The 17828-nt window shown below is 38.3% G+C and overlaps 1 protein-coding gene across 1 annotated transcript in view; it reads left to right on the top strand.

The window, feature by feature from the left end:
- Positions 1–17828, top strand: part of MCF2L2 (MCF.2 cell line derived transforming sequence-like 2) — a gene marked incomplete at both ends in the record, with an annotated part of 253923 nt that overhangs the window by 81293 nt on the left and 154802 nt on the right. Inside the window, one exon of the mRNA XM_080804372.1 lies at positions 771–890. Within this exon, the coding sequence (XP_080660498.1) occupies positions 771–890 (120 nt within the window). The remainder of the gene's footprint in view (positions 1–770; positions 891–17828) is intronic.

Here is a 17828-nt window from a genome sequence, read left to right as displayed (position 1 = left end):
GTGGATTAAGATACATAAAAGTATGAAAAAGTCTAAATCATTAGCAATAAGGGATTGGTTAAGTAAATTGTGCACCCATGAAAGATAATATTTCCAAAGAATTTTTAAATAATAGAAATAAAACTCATGGTATAATATTAAGGGGGAAAAGCATGTTACAAAATATTTCTACAGTGTGAATTTAACCCTGATAAAGATATTTCAGCTGAGAGAAATCAGAAGGGGAGGTGAACCATGAGAGACTATGGACTCTGAAAAACAACCCGAGGGTTTTGAAGGGGCAGGGAGTGGGAGGTTGGGGGAACCAGGTGGTGGGTATTAGGGAGGGCACGGATTGCATGGAGCACTGGGTGTGGTGAAAAAACAATGAATACTGTTACGCTGAAAAGAAATTTAAAAAAAAAAGATATTTCAGCTGAGAAAATAGCCTGTAAATAATTAGATTGGAATATTAAAAATGGCTATGAGATCATGGGTAGTTTTGGTGGTTTTCTTTTTCTAATATATACTTTTATTTCCAATTTTTTCTGTAAGAAGTATGAAATACTTTTATAATCAGAAAATTTTTTTTTGTTTTTTGATTTGTTTTGATTTTTAAGGATGGGTTTGGTTTTTTCAAACAGTATGTCTTTTAGCTCTGAAATCCTGTGATATATACTCTAATTCTTTGACATCTGTGTTGTCTCCTTAAACTTTCCTGTCTGTGATCTTGGGCAAGAGGAGACCAATGGATGTGACATTTGCCCTGAAACTTTCCATGATCCTTCCAGGTAGCATTTCCAGGAAACTTGCAGCTCATTTTCATCCTTCGTCCATCTCGCTTTATCCAGAGGACATTCACTGACATTGGCATTAAATATTATCGAGAAGAATTTAAAATGAAAGTGCCGGTAAGCATGACTTTTCATCTTGTCTGCATTTGGTCAGGGCCTGTGGAGAAGATGGCATTTGAGCTGAGTTTCTAAGGGAGGTAGGACTCTATAGGCAGAGAGAGGAGAGGCATTCTGTATAGAGTGAACAGCATGTGTAAGGACATGGAGGCAGGAAGGACATACTTTATGTGAGGTCCACGGGGAGGCCCCATTCTTGTTGGACTATATATAGAACAATTGTTTGGAAGAAAAAAAGTAGAAAACATGGAATAGGTTTTCATTGTAAGAATAAGAGTTCTGGATTTTATTCAGTAGGCAGTGGGGATCCAGTGAAGGTATTTCAGTTGGGGAATAACTTGGGTAAAGTGGTATTGCAGTTATATAATCTGAAGGTAGTGTCCAAGACTGTAGAAGTGATTGAAAGAGGGAGAGTTATTTTAATAGTATGGGTAAAAGAAAATAAGTATCTAAAATAAATATAGGCAACTGTAGAGTAAAAGTACAACCAATATGTGATATACTCATAAAACAAAAATAAATTAAAATGACAAGAGTAAATATTTTACTGATAACTTTGGCAGAGATGTGGGGGGAAACAGGCACTTTCATACTTTGTTGACTGAAATGAAGTTGGTAGTGACCAATATGAAGGACTAATTGGTGGCATTTATCAAAAATTAAAGGATTTACACTCATTGACTTCCTATAAAAGTTATTCTACAGATATTCTCACACATGCACTTAAGTCTGCATATATAATGATATTAATTACCAAATCGTTTATAAGAATAAATGATTGGAAATACCATAATTTAAAAAAAAATGGTCTACACAATCAACGAAATACTTTGTAGACAGCAAAAGTGATAAGGCATTATAAAACCACAGGAAAAGCAGTGACAGTTATACACCTAACCAATGACCCAACCAAAAGAAATGAAAACACATGTCCACAAAAAGACCCTTACAAACATAAATGTCCATAAACATGTGAATGGATAAAGAAATGTGGCATAAAGCTGGTGCAACCACTCTGGAAAACAGTGTGGAGGTTCCTCAAAAAACTGAAAATAGAGCTACCCTACGACCCAGCAATTGCACTCCTGGGTATATATCCTAAAGACACAAACGTGGTGCTCCGAAGGGGCACATGCACCCGGATGTTTATAGCAGCAATGTCCACAATAGCCAAACTGTGGAAAGAGCCTAGATGTCCATCAACAGATGAATGGATAAAGAAGAGGTGGTATATATACACAATGGAATACTATGCAGCCATCAAAAGACATGAAATCTTGCCATTTGCGACGACGTGGATGGAACTAGAGGGTATCATGCTTAGCGAAATAAGTCAATCGGAGAAAGACAACTATCATATGATCTCTTTGATATGAGGAAGTGGAGATGCAATGCGGGGGGGGGTTGGGGGGAGGTAGGAAAAGAAAAAATGAAAAGATGGGATTGGGAGGGAGACAAACCATAAAAGACTCAATCTCAAGAAACAGACTGAGGGTTGCGGGGGGGAGGGGGGACGGGAGAGGGTGGTGGGGAAATGGACATTGGGGAGGGTATGGGCTATGATAAGTGCTGTGAAATGTGTAAACCTGACGATTCACAGACCTGTACCCCTGGGGATAAAAATACATTATATGTTTATTAAAATAAAAAAATTAAAAAAAAAGAAAAAGAAATGTGGCATAGTCACATAATGGAAGAACAAGCAATAAAAAAGAGTGAAGTATTGATTATTTTAACATGGACACTCTCCATAATATTCTTCTGAAAGAAGGAAATTAACCACTAAAGAGTGTATGTTATATGATTCTTCTTACATAACATTTAAGAAGAGACAAAACTAACCTAGAAAATCACAATGATGGCTGCTGTTAGAGGGGAGGTGGAGTGGAGATTGATTGGAAGTAGGTATAAGGGAATTTTCTAGGGAAATGTGTATCTTGATTGGATGGTGTTACATGTGTGTATACAGTTGTCAGAACTAATTGAACTATCACCTTAAAATCTGTGCATTTGATTGATGTAAATTACATCTCAATTGAAAAAGAAAAAACATAAAAAAGGAAAAAATAGGTAAGATGAATCGATAGTGAATAGAAAAGTTTCTAATATATATTTTTGTTTCATTTTTTGTTTAGTTAGAAATAAACTCAGAAAAATTTCAAGAATAAGATTAATACAAAGAACATTCTATGCTCTTTACCCAGATTCATTCACCTATTGTTAACATTTTATCCCCATTTGCTTTATTATTTACTTATTATTTGCTCCTCTCTATAGATAGATAACCTCTCTTTCTCTATCTAATATTATACAATATAAATATATACATTTATTTCTCTATTCATAGTATATATAGATAGGTTTAAATATAAAGATATATATATTATACATATATAGAATATGTATACGTGTATTTGTATATATAGGATCTAGTTTAGGATCAAACAGTACACATAGTTGTCAGGTCTCTTTAGTTTCCTTTAATCTGAAATATTTCCACAGTCTGTCTTTGTCTTCTATGACATTAGCATTTTTGAAGAATACAGTCCTTTAAGAACAAAACTTACCTTATTTGGGGGTCACGTGATGATTTCTCGGGATTTGATTCGGATAATGCATTCCTAGTTAGAATACTGCTTAAGTGATGTCATGTCCTTCTTAGGGTATCATATGTGGAAAACACAGTTTTCATCTGCCCCCCCAATTGATAATGTTAATTTTGGTCCCCTAGTTAAGGTGTTGTCCAGTTTCTCAAACGTTTCCATTACAACTAATACAGAATCTTTGGAGAAACATTTTAAGATCACACAAATACCCTGCTCCTCAAAACATTCCTCTCTATATTTAATACCTATTGGTAATTCTTACCTGGAATTATCTTTATTAAATTGATTGCAAAATAATGATTTCCCAACTATAATACTCTGAACATACACTAATCAGAAGTTGGTACTCTACTGTAAGCTAGAGCTTTCCCTTCTCCCTTATTTGTCTATCATCATTAGACATATATGTATGTCTCTTTCTCTCTAAATGTATTTATTTATCCTAAAAATCATAGAGTTCACAATGGCACTTTAAATTGTAGGTCATCATCAGTGATCCCTTGTGTGGGAAACTTTACACTACTTGCATGTTTTTAAAAAAGTAATTTAATCTTTAATATTAAAAAATCTGGCAAAACCCAGAAAACATCCATCATGAAAGCAAGATACTTTCAGTAAAAAGAAAGTTACATAGTAGGTCATTAAAAAAACTCTTTTAGGTCTTCTAGGATGTATTTTTAAGTGGGGATAAAAGCAAAGGGAAATTAATATGGATAATATATTCCCATTTGAATAAAATAGAAGTGGCTTGTATGTGATTGTATATAATAGCGCACCTTGGGAAGACTGTGTAAAACATCAAAAACCTGGTTGAAGTGGTTGCCTCTTGGATGTAGAACTGGAGGTCTGGGGGTAGGGGTGAGAGGAAGACTATTTTCAATTTAGCTTAACTCTTTCTGTTTGAATTTATTATCACATACACATATTAACTGTTCAAAATGAAAAACCTCACTTTAATTGAAATTGCTCTGAGAAAATATTTAATCCATCTCAATGAAAACTGACTGTATCTCAGATAAGGGATTTTTCTGTTTCTTTTCCCACTCTTATTTTCCCTCTTTTGGTTTCATTTTATATTATACTCAAATTTCCTAAAATACTTCTTCCCTATATTTTGGGTGTTAACCAGACAGAAAATGTATTTCCTATTCTATTTTAAATACCTTTTTCAAAATAACTGAGAGTTTAAGAGAAAATGTAAGCCATGAGTTTCTTATTCTGTTTTCCTGAACTGAGTAACAACACTGGGAAAGGGATGACTTACAAGAAATGAATGAACTTTTTGTAATCCTCATAAGCTTGTTCCCCTTCAGAGATAAAGAAAATTGTTTTGTGTCACTCAAAAAGGTTTGGAGTTAGCACTAAGCATTTGACCAAATGTCAAATACATGTTTCTCTGGTTATGTATAAAACACACCTCTCCAAGAGATAATATGTATACAGATACATATGTGATTTATGCCTTGCTTTTCATGTGGTGCATCTATACTAAAGAGAAAAGGACCATCTACTTTGTGTTGATACCATGTTTTTAGTTACTTCTGTATGTGGTAATGAATGTTGATACCTTGTCCATCATATTTTCAATTGTAAACTTAAAATCAACTTTTTAAAAAGCTCTCTGTCACCGAAACTAAAGGCTTATTTAGTAGGGTATTTTTAAATGCTAAACATTTACCTTGTCAACTACCATTTCACCTGTGGAAGATGATCACATTCTCACTATTCTGATGCACCACAGAATTCAGTGTAATGTTACCAAACTTGATGGAACTAGACTTCAAAATACATTTAGCCTTTTAAATGACAGTCCAAGCTGTTGGTTTGTCTTCCATACTTTGTTTTTATTTTCTTTTAATCTTTAATTTTTTAAAATTTAAATGTTACTTAGTTAACATACAGTGCAATATTGATTTCTAGGGTAGAATTCAGTGATCCATCACTTACATAAAATAGCCAGGGCTCATCACAAAAATGATACCCTTCACCCATCCTTCACCCATCCTGTCCCATCCCCTCACCACCCTCCCTCCATCAACCCTGTTTGTTCTTTTGTTAAGAGTTTCTTATGGTTTATTTCCCTCTCTCCCTTTCTTCTGCCCCCCTTCCCACATGTTCATCTGTTTTCTTTCTTAAATTCCACACATGAGTGAGATCATACAATATTTGTCTTTCTCTGACTGGCTTATTTCACTTAGCATAATACACTCTAGCTCCATCCATGTCATTGCAAAAGGCAAGATTTCATTCATTCATTATTCAGCTCAATAATATTCTATTATATGTGGATACCACATCTTTATTTATTCATCAGTCGATGGACATTTGGGCTCTCTCCATAGTTTGGCTATTGTTGATAATGCTGCTATAAACATCGGGGTGCATGTAGCCCTTCAAATCTGTATTTTTGGAGAGGAGTCAAGATGGCGGAGAAGTAGCAGGCTGAGATGACATCAGGTAGCAGGAGATCAGCTAGATAGCTTATCTAACCATTGTGAACACCTACAAATCCAATGGGAAATTGAAGAGAAGAAGAGCAACAATTCTAGAAACAGAAAATCGATCACTTTCTGAAAGGTAGGACCTACGGAGAAATGAATCCAAAGCAACAGGAAGATAGACCCCGGGGGGAGGGGCCGGCTCCCGGCAAGCGGCGGAGCAACGGAGCACAAAATCAGGACTTTTAAAAGTCTGCTCCACTGAGAGACATCGCTCCAGAGGCTAAACCGGGGGGAAACCCAGGCGGGGTCAGCATAACCCCAGGTCCTGCGGGGTCACAGAAGGACTGGGAGTGTCTGAGTGCTGCAGAGCTCGCAGGTATTAGAGCGGGGAAGCCGGCTACAGCGACAAAGCTGAGGAGTGAGCTCTCAGTCCGGGGTTACCTTGTGCCGGTCGCAGCCTGGGTGGGCTCGGAGCGCGGCCAGAGGCCACGGAGACGGAAGCGACCAGGCGCTTTTCTCCAGGTTCCAGCAATTGACTGCTTTCCTCAAGGCGCAACCGCGGGCCAGGGAGGCGGGGCGGTTGGGCGCTTTTCTCTGAAGGCGCACTGAGGAGCGGAACCCCAAGCTCTAGGCTCCTCCGGGCCGAGAGATTGGGAGGCCACCATCTTCATTCCCGTCCTTCAGAACTCTACGGAAAGCACTCAGGGAACAAAAGCTCCTGAAAGCAAACCCGAGCAGATTACTTAGCCCGGCCCCTGGCAAGGGCGGTGCAATTCCGCCTGCGGCAAAGACACTTGAGAATCACTACAACAGGCCCCTCCCCCAGAAGATCAACAAGAAACCCATCCAAAACCAACTTCACTCAACAAGAACAGCGGAATTCCACAGCAGGAGAAAGCAAATCTTATCTGGACAAAATGACAAGGCGGAAAAACTCACCTCAAAAAAAAGAACAAGAGGCAGTACCGGAGTCTGGAGACCTAATCAATACGAACATTGGTAACATGACAGATCTAGAATTCAGAATGACAATTCTCAAGGTTCTAGCCAGGCTTGAAAAAGGCATAGAAGATATTAGAGAAACCCTCTCCGGAGAGATAAAAGCCTTTTCTGGAGAAATAAAAGAACTAAAATCAAACCAAGTTGAAATCAAAAAAGCTATTAATGAGGTGCAATCAAAAATGGAAGCTATCACTGCTAGGATAAATGAGGCAGAAGAAAGAATTAGTGACATAGAAGACCAAATGACAGAGAATAAAGAAGCTGAGCAAAAGAGAGACAAACAAATACTGGACCACGAGGAGAGAATTCGAGAGATAAGCGACACCATAAGACGACACAACATGAGAATAATTGGGATTCCAGAAGAAGAAGAAAGAGAGAGGGGAGCAGAAGGTATATTGGAGACAATTATTGGAGAGAATTTCCCTAATATGGCAAAGGGAACAAACATCAAAATCCAGGAGATGCTAAGAACGCCCCTCAAAATCAATAAAAATAGGTCCACACCTCGTCACCTGATAGTAAAATTTACAAGTCTTAGTGACAAAGAGAAAATCCTGAAAGCAGCCCGGGAAAAGAAGTCTGTAACATACACGGGTAAAAACATTAGATTGGCAGCGGACCTATCCACAGAGACCTGGCAGGCCAGAAAGAACTGGCATGATATATTCAGAGCACTAAATGAGAAAAACATGCAGCCAAGAATACTCTATCCGGCTAGGCTATCATTGAAAATAGAAGGAGAGATAAAGAGCTTCCAGGAGAAACAAAAGCTGAAAGAATTTGCAAACACCAAACCAGCTCTACAGGAAATATTGAAAGGGGTCCTCTAAGCAAAGAGAGACCCTAAAAGGAGTAGATCAGAAAGAAACAGAGACAATATACAGTAACAGTCACCTTACAGGCAATACAATGGCACTAAATTCATATCTCTCAATAGTTACCCTGAATGTTAACGGGCTCAATGCCCCAATCAAAAGACACAGGGTATCAGAATGGATAAAAAACCAAAACCCATCAATATGCTGCCTACAAGAAACTCATTTTAGACCCGAAGACACCTCCAGATTTCAAGTGAGGGGGTGGAAAACAATGTACCATGCTAATGGACATCAGAAGAAAGCTGGGGTGGCAATCCTTATATCAGATCAATTAGATTTTAAGCCAAAGACTATAATAAGAGATGAGGAAGGACACTATATCATACTCAAAGGGTCTGTCCAACAAGAAGACCTAACCATCGTAAATATCTATGCCCCTAACATGGGAGCAGCCAACTATATAAACCAATTAATAACAAAATCAAAGAAATACATCGATAGTAATACAATAATAGCAGGGGACGTTAACACTCCCCTCACTGAAATGGACAGATCATCTAAGCAAAAGATCAACAAGGAAATAAAGGCCTTAAATGACACACTGGACCAGATGGACATCACAGATATCTTCAGAACATTCCATCCCAAAGCAACAGAATATACATTCTTCTCTAGTGCACATGGAACATTCTCCAGAATAGACCACATCCTGGGTCATAAATCAGGTCTCAATCGGTACCAAAAGATTGAGATCATTCCCTGCATATTTTCAGACCACAATGCTCTGAAGCTAGAACTCAATCACAAGAGGCAATTTGGAAAGAACACAAATACATGGAGACTAAACAGCATCCTTCTAAAAAATGAATGGGTCAACCAGGAAATTAAAGAATTGAAAACAATCATGGTAACAAATGATAATGAAAACACAACGGTTCAAAATCTGTGGGACACAACAAAGGCAGTCCTGAGAGGAAAATATATAGTGGTGCAAGCCTTTCTCAAGAAACAAGAAAGGTCTCAAATACACAACCTAACCCTACACCTAAAGGAGCTGGAGAGAGAACAACAAAGAAAGCCTAAATCCAGCAGGAGAAGAGAAATCATAAAGATCAGAGCAGAAATCAATGAAATAGAAACTAAAAAAAACAATAGAACAAGTCAACAAAACTGGGAGCTGGTTCTTTGAAAGAATTAATAAGATTGACAAACCCCTGGCCAGACTCATCAAAAAGAAAAGAGAAAGGACCCAAATAAATAAAATCATGAATGAAAGAGGAGAGATCACAACCAACACCAAAGAAATACAAACAATTATAAGAACATACTACAAGCAACTCTACGCCAACAAATTTGACAATCTGGAAGAAATGGATACATTTCTAGAGACATATAAACTACCACAACTGAACCAGGAAGAAATAGATAACCTGAACAGACCCATAACCAGTAAGGAGATTGAAACAGTCATCAAAAATCTCCAAACAAACAAAAGTCCAGGACCAGACGGCTTCCCAGGGAAATTCTACCAAACATTTAAAGAAGAATTAATTCCTATTCTCCTGAAACTGTTCCAAAAAATAGAAATGGAAGGAAAACTTCCAAACTCATTCTATGAGGCCAGCATCACCTTGATCCCAAAACCAGACAAGGACCCCACCAAAAAAGAGAATTACAGACCAATATCCCTGATGAACACAGATGCGAAAATTCTCACCAAAATACTGGCCAGTAGGATCCAACAGTACATTAAAAAGATTATTCACCACGACCAAGTGGGATTTATTCCAGGGCTGCAAGGTTGGTTCAACATCCACAAATCCATCAGTGTGATACAATACATTAATAAAAGAAAGAGTAAGAACGATATGATACTCTCAATAGATGCCAAAAAAGCATTTGACAAAGTGCAACATCCCTTCCTGATTAAAACTCTTCAAAGTGTAGGGATAAAAGGCACATACCTCAATATTATCAAAGCCATCTATGAAAAACCCACCGCAAATATCATTCTCAATGGAGAAAAACTGAAAGCTTTTCCGCTAAGGTCAGGAACACGGCAGGGATGTCCGTTATCACCACTGCTATTCAACATAGTACTAGAAGTCCTAGCCTCAGCAATCAGACAACAAAAAGAAATTAAAGGCATCCAAATCGGCAAAGAAGAATTCAAACTATCACTCTTTGCAGATGATATGATACTATATGTGGAAAACCCAAAAGCCTCCACTCCAAAACTGCTAGAACTTATACAGGAATTCAGTAAAGTGTCAGGATCAGGATATAAAGTCAATGCACAGAAATCAGTCGCATTTCTTCACACTAACAACAAGACAGAAGAAAGAGAAATTGAGGAGTCAGTCCCATTTACAATCGCACCCAAAACCATAAGATACCTAGGAATAAATCTAACCAAAGAGGCAAAGAATCTATACTCAGAAAACTATAAAGTCCTCATGAAAGAAATTGAGGAAGACACAAAGAAATGGAAAAATATTCCATGCTCATGGATTGAAAGAACAAATATTGTGAAAATGTCTATTCTACCTAAAGCAATCTACACATTTAATGCAATCCCTATCAAAATCCCATCCACTTTTTTTAAAGAAATAGAACAAATAATCCTAAAATTCATGTGAAACCAGAAAAGACCTTGAATAGCCAAAGGAATATTGAAAAAGAAAGCCAAAGTCGGTGGCATCACAATTCCAGACTTCAAGCTCTATTACAAAGCTGTCATCATCAAGACAGTATGGTACTGGCACAAAAACAGACATATTGATCAATGGAAGAGAATAGAGAGCCCAGAAATAGACCCTCAACTCTATGGTCAACTAATCTTCGACAAAGCAGGAAAGAATATCCAATGGAAAAAAGACAGCCTCTTCAACAAATGGTGCTGGGAAAATTGGACAGCCACATGCAGAAAAATGAAATTGGACTATTTCCTTACACCACACACGAAAATAGACTTAAAATGGATGAAGGACCTCAATGTGAGAAAGGAATCTATCAAAATCCTTGAGGAGAACACAGGCAGCAACCTCTTTGACCTCAACTGCAGCAACTTCTTCCTAGGAACATCGCCAAAGGCAACAGAAGCAAGGGCAAACATGAACTATTGGGATTTCATCAAGATCAAAAGCTTTTGCACAGCAAAGGAAACAGTTAACAAAACCAAAAGACAACTGACAGAATGGGAGAAGATATTTGCAAACGACATATCAGATAAAGGGCTAGTATCCAAAATCTATAAAGAGCTTATCAAACTCAATACCCAAAGATCAAATAATCCAGTCAAGAAATGGGCAGAGGACATGAACAGACATTTCTGCAAAGAAGACATCCAGATGGCCAACAGGCACATGAAAAAATGCTCCACATCACTCGGCATCAGGGAAATACAAATCAAAACCACAATGAGATACCACCTCACACCAGTCAGAATGGCTAAAATTAACAAGTCAAGAAATGACAGATGCTGGTGAGGATGCAGAGAGAGGGGAACCCTTCTACATTGCTGGTGGGAATGCAAGCTGGTGCAACCACTCTGGAAAACAGTGTGGAGGTTCCTCAAAAAACTGAAAATAGAGCTACCCTATGACCCAGCAATTGCACTACTGGGTATATATCCTAAAGATACAAACGTGGTGCTCCGAAGGGGCACATGCACCCGGATGTTTATAGCAGCAATGTCCACAATAGCCAAACTGTGGAAAGAGCCTAGATGTCCATCAACAGATGAATGGATAAAGAAGATGTGGTATATATACACAATGGAATACTGTGCAGCCATCAAAAGACATGAAATCTTGCCATTTGTGATGACGTGGATGGAACTAGAGGGTATCATGCTTAGCGAAATTAGTCAATCGGAGAAAGACAACTATCATATGATCTCTTTGATATGAGGAAGAGGAGATGCAATGCGGGGGGGTTGGGGGGAGATAGGAAAAGAAAAAATGAAAAGATGGGATTGGGAGGGAGACAAACCATAAAAGACTCAATCTCAAGAAACAGACTGAGGGTTGCGGGGGGGAGGGGGGACGGGAGAGGGTGGTGGGGAAATGGACATTGGGGAGGGTATGGGCTATGATGAGTACTGTGAAATGTGTAAACCTGGCGATTCACAGACCTGTACCCCTGGGGATAAAAATACATTATATGTTTATTAAAATTTAAAAAAAATCTGTATTTTTGTGTCCTTTGGGCAGATATCTAGTAGTGCAATTGCTGGGTTATAGGGTAGTTCTATTTTTAACTTTCTGAGGAAACTCCACACTGGGTGGACCAGTTTGCATTCCCACCAATGGTACAAGAGGGTTCTCCTTGTTCTACATCTTTGCCAATGCCTGTTTCTTGTGTTGTTAATTTTAGCCATTCTCACAGGTGTGTGGTGGTATCTCATCGTGGTTTTGATTTGTATTTCCTTGATGATGAGTGGTGCTGAGCATCATCTCATGTGTCTGTTAGCCACCTGGATGTCTTTGAAAAAGTGTCTATTCATGTCCTCTGCCCATTTCTTGACTGGATTATTTGTTTTTTGGATGTTGAGTTGATAAGCTCTTTGTAGATTTTGGATACTAACCCTTTATCTGATATACCATTTGCAAATATCTTCTTCCATTCCTTAGGGTGCCTTTTAGTTTTGTTGATTGTTTCTTTCATCGTTCAGAAGGTATTTATCTCGATAAGTCCCAATAGTTCACTTTTGCCTTTGTTTCCCTTGCCTCTTATAACCTGTCTAGTAAGAAGTTGCTACAGCCAAGGTCAAGGAGGTTTCTGCCTGTGTTCTCCTCTAGGAATTTGATGGATTCCTGTTTCACATTTAGGTCTTTCATCCATTTTAAGTTTTATTTATTCATTTATTTATTTTATTGTCTTATGTTAGTCACCATATAGTACATCATTAGTTTTTGATGTGCTCCAAGATTCACTGTTTATATATAACACCCAGTGTTCCAAGCAATACACGTCCTCCTTAATATCCACCACCAGGCTCACCCATCCCACCACCTCCCCTCCTCTCTAAAACCCTCAGATTGTTTCTCTGGAGTCCATAGTCTCTCATGATTCCTCTCCCCCTCTGATTTCCCCCCCTTCACTTTTCCTTTCCTTCTCCTAATGTCCTCCATGTTATTCCTTATGTTCCACAAGTAATTGAGACCATATGATAATTGACTTTCTCTTCTTGACTTATTTCACTCAGCATGATCTCTTCCAGTCCCATCAAGGTTTTTGTATATGGTGTAAGAAAGTGGCCCAGTTTCATTCTTCTGCATGTGGCTGTCCAATTTTCCCAACACCATTTATTGGAGAGACTATATTTTCCCACTGGATATTCTTTCCTGCTTTATCAAAGATTAGTTGACCATAGAGTTGAGGGTCCATTTCTGTGTTCTCTATTCTGTTCCATTGATCTACATGTCTGTTTTTGTGTTAGTACCACACTGTCTTGATGTATTACAACTTTGTAATATAGCTTGGACACAGTACTAGAAGTCCTAGCTTCAGCAATCAGACAACAAAAAGAAATAAAAGGCATCCAAATTGGCAAAGAAGAAGTCAAACTCACTCTTTGCAGATTGACATGATACTTGTGGAAAACCCAAAAGACTCCACCCCAAATTGCTAGATCTCATACAGGAATTCAAAAAAGTGACAGGATATAAAATCAATGCACAGAAATCAATGGCAGAAAGAGAAATTAAGGAATCTATTGTATTTACAATTGCACCAAAAACCATATGATACTTAGGAATAATCCTAACCAAAGAGGTAAGGGAAATTGAAAACTATAGAACACTTATGAAGGAAGTTGAGGAAGATACAAAGAAACAGAAAAACATTTCATGCTCATGGATTGAAAGAACAGATATTGTTAAAATTTCTGTGCTAACCAGAGCAATCTACACATTCAAAGCAATCCCTATCAAATGCCATCAACGTTTTTCACAGAGCTGGAACAAATAATCCTAAAATTTGTATGGAACCAGAAAAAGACAATGACCAGCCAAAGGAATGTTGAAAAAGAAAACCAAAGCTGGTGGCATCACAAATCCGAACTTCAAGCCTTATTACAAAGCTATCTCCATTTCATTTCTTCCACTCTTGTCATTATTTCCTTTCTTTTACTCTCTCTGGCTTTGTTTGTTCCTCTTTTTCTTTTTCTAGCTCCTTTAGTATAAGATTAGGTTTGTTTGAGAATTTTCTTGCTTTTAAAAAAATTTTTTTAAAAGATTTTATTTATTTATTTATTTGACAGAGAGAGACAGAAAGACAGACAGACAGATAGCAAGAGAGGGAATACAAGCAGGGGGAGTGGGAGAGGCAGGTTTCCTGCTGAGCAGGGAGCCAGATGTTGGACTCAATCCCAGGACCCTAGGATCATGACCTGAGCCAAAGGCAGATGCTTAATGACTGAGCCACCCAGGTGACCCAAGACTTTTCTGGCTTCTTGAGGTAAGCCTGAATCGTTATAATCTTCTCTTTTGGAACGGCTTGTACTTCACCCCAAAAATCTGGACTGTTGTATTTTCATTTTCATTTGTCTCCATGTGTATTTTTTTATTTCTTCTTTGGTTTCTTGGTTGACCCATTCAGTGTTGAGTAGCATGTTATTTAGGCTGCATGTATTTGTGTTCTTTCCAAATTTCCTCTTCCAAATTTTCTTTTCCAAATTTTTCTTGTTGATTTCTAGTTTCATACTATTATGGTCAGAAAAGATGCATGATATGATTTCAGCCTTTTTGAATTTATTGAGACTTGTTTTGTGGCTAGCGTGATCTATTCTGGAGAGTGTTCTATATGCATTTGAGAAGAATGTATTCTGCTGTTTTAGGGCGGAACATTCTGAATATATTTGTTAACTCCATCTGGTCAAATGTGTCATTCAAAGCCACTGTTTCTTTGTCCATTTTCTGTCTGGATGACATATCCATTAATGTAAGTGGGGTGTTAATATCTCTACTATTACTGTATTACTATTGATTTCTACCTTCATGTCTGTTTATAGTTATTTCATATATTTAGGTGCTTCCGTGTTGGGTGCATAAATATTTACAATTGTTGTAGCCTCTTGTTGGATTATACCCTTTATCATTATGTAGAGTCCTTCTTTTTCTCAAGTTATAGTCTGTCTTAAAGTTGATTTTGTATGATATAAATATTGGTATCCTCATTTTCTTTTCATTTGCATGGTAAATGTTCTTCCATTATCTGCATATATTTTTAGGTCTGAAATGAGTCTCCTGTAGGCAGCATATAGATGGGTTTTGCTCTTTTATCCATTCAATCACCCTATGTCTTTTGATTCAAAGTATATTCAAAGTAATTATTGATAAATACATACTCACTGCCATTTTGTTATGTTTTACAGTTGTTTTGTTGTTCCTATCTGCTCCTTTCTTCTTTTCTTGCTGTCTTCCCTTGTGGTTTGATGACTTTCTTTATTGATTCGCTTGGATTCCTTTTCTTTATTTTTTGTGTGGCTATTACAAACTTTTGTGTGTGTGTGTTTGTGTGGTTACCATTAGGTCCATGTGTAACATGTGATGCATAGAGAAGTCTATATTAAGTTTTTCATCATTTGAGTTTGAACCCATTCTAAGAGCACTAAATTTTTACTTCTCCACCCTCCATGTTTTTTGTACATGATGTCATACTTAACATTCTGTTATTCTGTGAATCCCTTTACTGATTTCTGTATATATAATTTATTTTACTGCTTTTGTCCTTTAGCCTACCTAATGGTTTTGTGAGTGATTCATCTACTACTTTTTAAAAAATTTATTTAAGTAATCTCTACACCCAACGTGGGGCTCAAACCCTTGACTCCGAGACTAGAGCTGAATGCTCTTCCAGCTGAGCCAGCCAGATGCCGCTCATCTACGACTTTTATTGTGTCTGCATTTACTTGTGAATTTTTTTTCATTCATAATTGTCTTACTCCTATTATAGCCTTTTCTTTTGACTCAATGAATTCCTTTCAATGTTTCTTGTAAAGCTGGTTTATTGGTGATGAATTCCTTTAACTTTTGTTTGTCTGGGAAATTCTTTATCTTTCCTTCTATTCTGAATGGTAATCTTGCTGGATAGAGTGTTCTTGTTTATAGTTTTTGTTTTTTTTTTCTTTCAGCACTTTGTATAGATCATGCCACTCTCTTCTGGCCTGGATGGTTTCTGCTGAAAAACCAGCCTATAGCCTTCTGGAGTTTCCCTTTTATGTTACTGTTTTCCTTTCTCATTCCTTTCTCTATCATTGTTTTTTCATTTTAATTACTGTGTGTCTTGGCATAGATGTCCTTGGTTTGATTTTTTGGGGGCTCCCTGTGCCTCTTAGATCTGGATTCCTATTCCCTTCCTCAGATTTGGGGAGTTTTTAGCTGTTATTTCTTCAAATAAATTTTCTATCTCCTTTTCTCTCTTTTCTCTTTCTGGCATCCCTATAATGCTAATATTATGCTTGATGATGTCACTGAGTTTCCATAATCCATTCTCAGCTTTTATTATTCTTTTTCCTTTTGCCATTTAACTTGTTTGCTTCTCGCCATCCCTCCTTGGGTCTGGCTACCCAGATCAGAGAGCTTGGTTGATTTTTATTACTCCATATTTCAAATCACTGATCTGTTCTTCTGTCTTCTCTGATTTGCTATTGATACCCTCTAGTGTATTTTTAATTTCAGCTACTGACTTTTTCATCTCTGATTGGTTCTTTTTAATATTTTCTATCTCTTTGTTGAAGGTCTTAGTGAGATCCTCCACTCTTTTCTCAAGTCCAGCAAATATCTTTTTGACCATTATTTTGAGTTCTTTATTAGGCATATTAGTTACCTCTTTCATTTAAGTATTTTCTTTAAGACTTATTTATTTATCTTAGAGAGAGAAAGAGAGAACTTGTACACATGCACGTGAGCAGGGTAGGGGTGGAGGGAGAATGAGAGGGAGAGAATCCTCAGGCAGACTCCCCACTGAGCATGAAGCCTGATGTGGGGTTTGATCCCAGGACCCTGAGATCATGACCAAGCTGAAATCAAGAGTTGGACACTTAACTGGACCTAAGCACCCCCCCATTTAACTTTTTTAATGTGGTGTTTTTTTTTTTTTTTAAGATTTTTTATTTATTTATTTGTCAGAGAGAGTGACCACAGGCAGACAGAGAGGCAGGCAGAGGCAGAGGGAGAAGCAGGCTCCCTGCTGAGCAAGGAGCCCGATGTGGGACTCGATCCCAGGACGCTGGGATCATGACCTGAGCTGAAGGCAGCCGCTTAACCAACTGAGCCACCCAGGCGTCCCTTTAATGTGGTTTTTGTCCTTTTCTTTCGTTCGGGACATACTTCTGTCTTCTTATTTTTTCTAACTCTCTGTGTCTGTTTCTTTGTGTTAGGAAAATCAGCTTTGTCTCCTGCTCTTGAAGGTAGTAGCCTTATGAAGAAGAGGTCTTGTAGTGCCCTGTACCACAATGCCCCCATTTACCTGAACCAGATGCTTTAGGGGTATCTCCTTTGTGGCTTGTGTGTGTCCCACTGTTGTGGCTGAGCCTCATTTGCCTTCAGTTCAGTTGGCTGCAATGGCCAACTTTGCCTGTTGTGGTTGCACATGACAGTTTATTCCCTGTGATGTTAAAGGGCTGGTCTGGGGTCACTGTGAGCTTATAGTTGGGTGATGGCAGCAGTCAGATTAGATGCCTGCCCTCAGCTCATCTACTAGGGCTGCGGTGGTACTAAACTGCAGGGTGCTCTCTCATGCTGACCCCTGAAAGCCTTATTGGTGTTGTGGGGCTGGCAGTTAGACCAGATGTCTCCAGTCCCAGCTGCTGGGACTGTGGTCACACTGATGCGTGTAGTTAATCTTCCTCTCTTCCCAGGGCAGGAGTTACTTTGGAGTAGCACTGGTCCCTGCTGGGGGTTGCTTGCAGGATGTGTCTTGGCAGGAGCCATTTTGGAGGGACCCCTGTGGAGTGGGGTGGGGTGGATGAGGTGGCTCTTCAGGAGAATGCAGGAGTGGGGTCTGTGGTATTAGCAAGGTATGGGAGAGTGTTTGAACTGGTTTCCACAGGTGTCTGGCTAT

This window comes from Martes martes (genome assembly GCF_963455335.1).
Source record: "Martes martes genome assembly, chromosome: 1".
Classification (NCBI taxonomy): Eukaryota; Metazoa; Chordata; class Mammalia; order Carnivora; family Mustelidae; genus Martes; species Martes martes.
The sequence above is the reverse complement of the archived record's forward strand: the minus strand, read 5'-3'. Positions and strand labels throughout refer to the sequence as shown.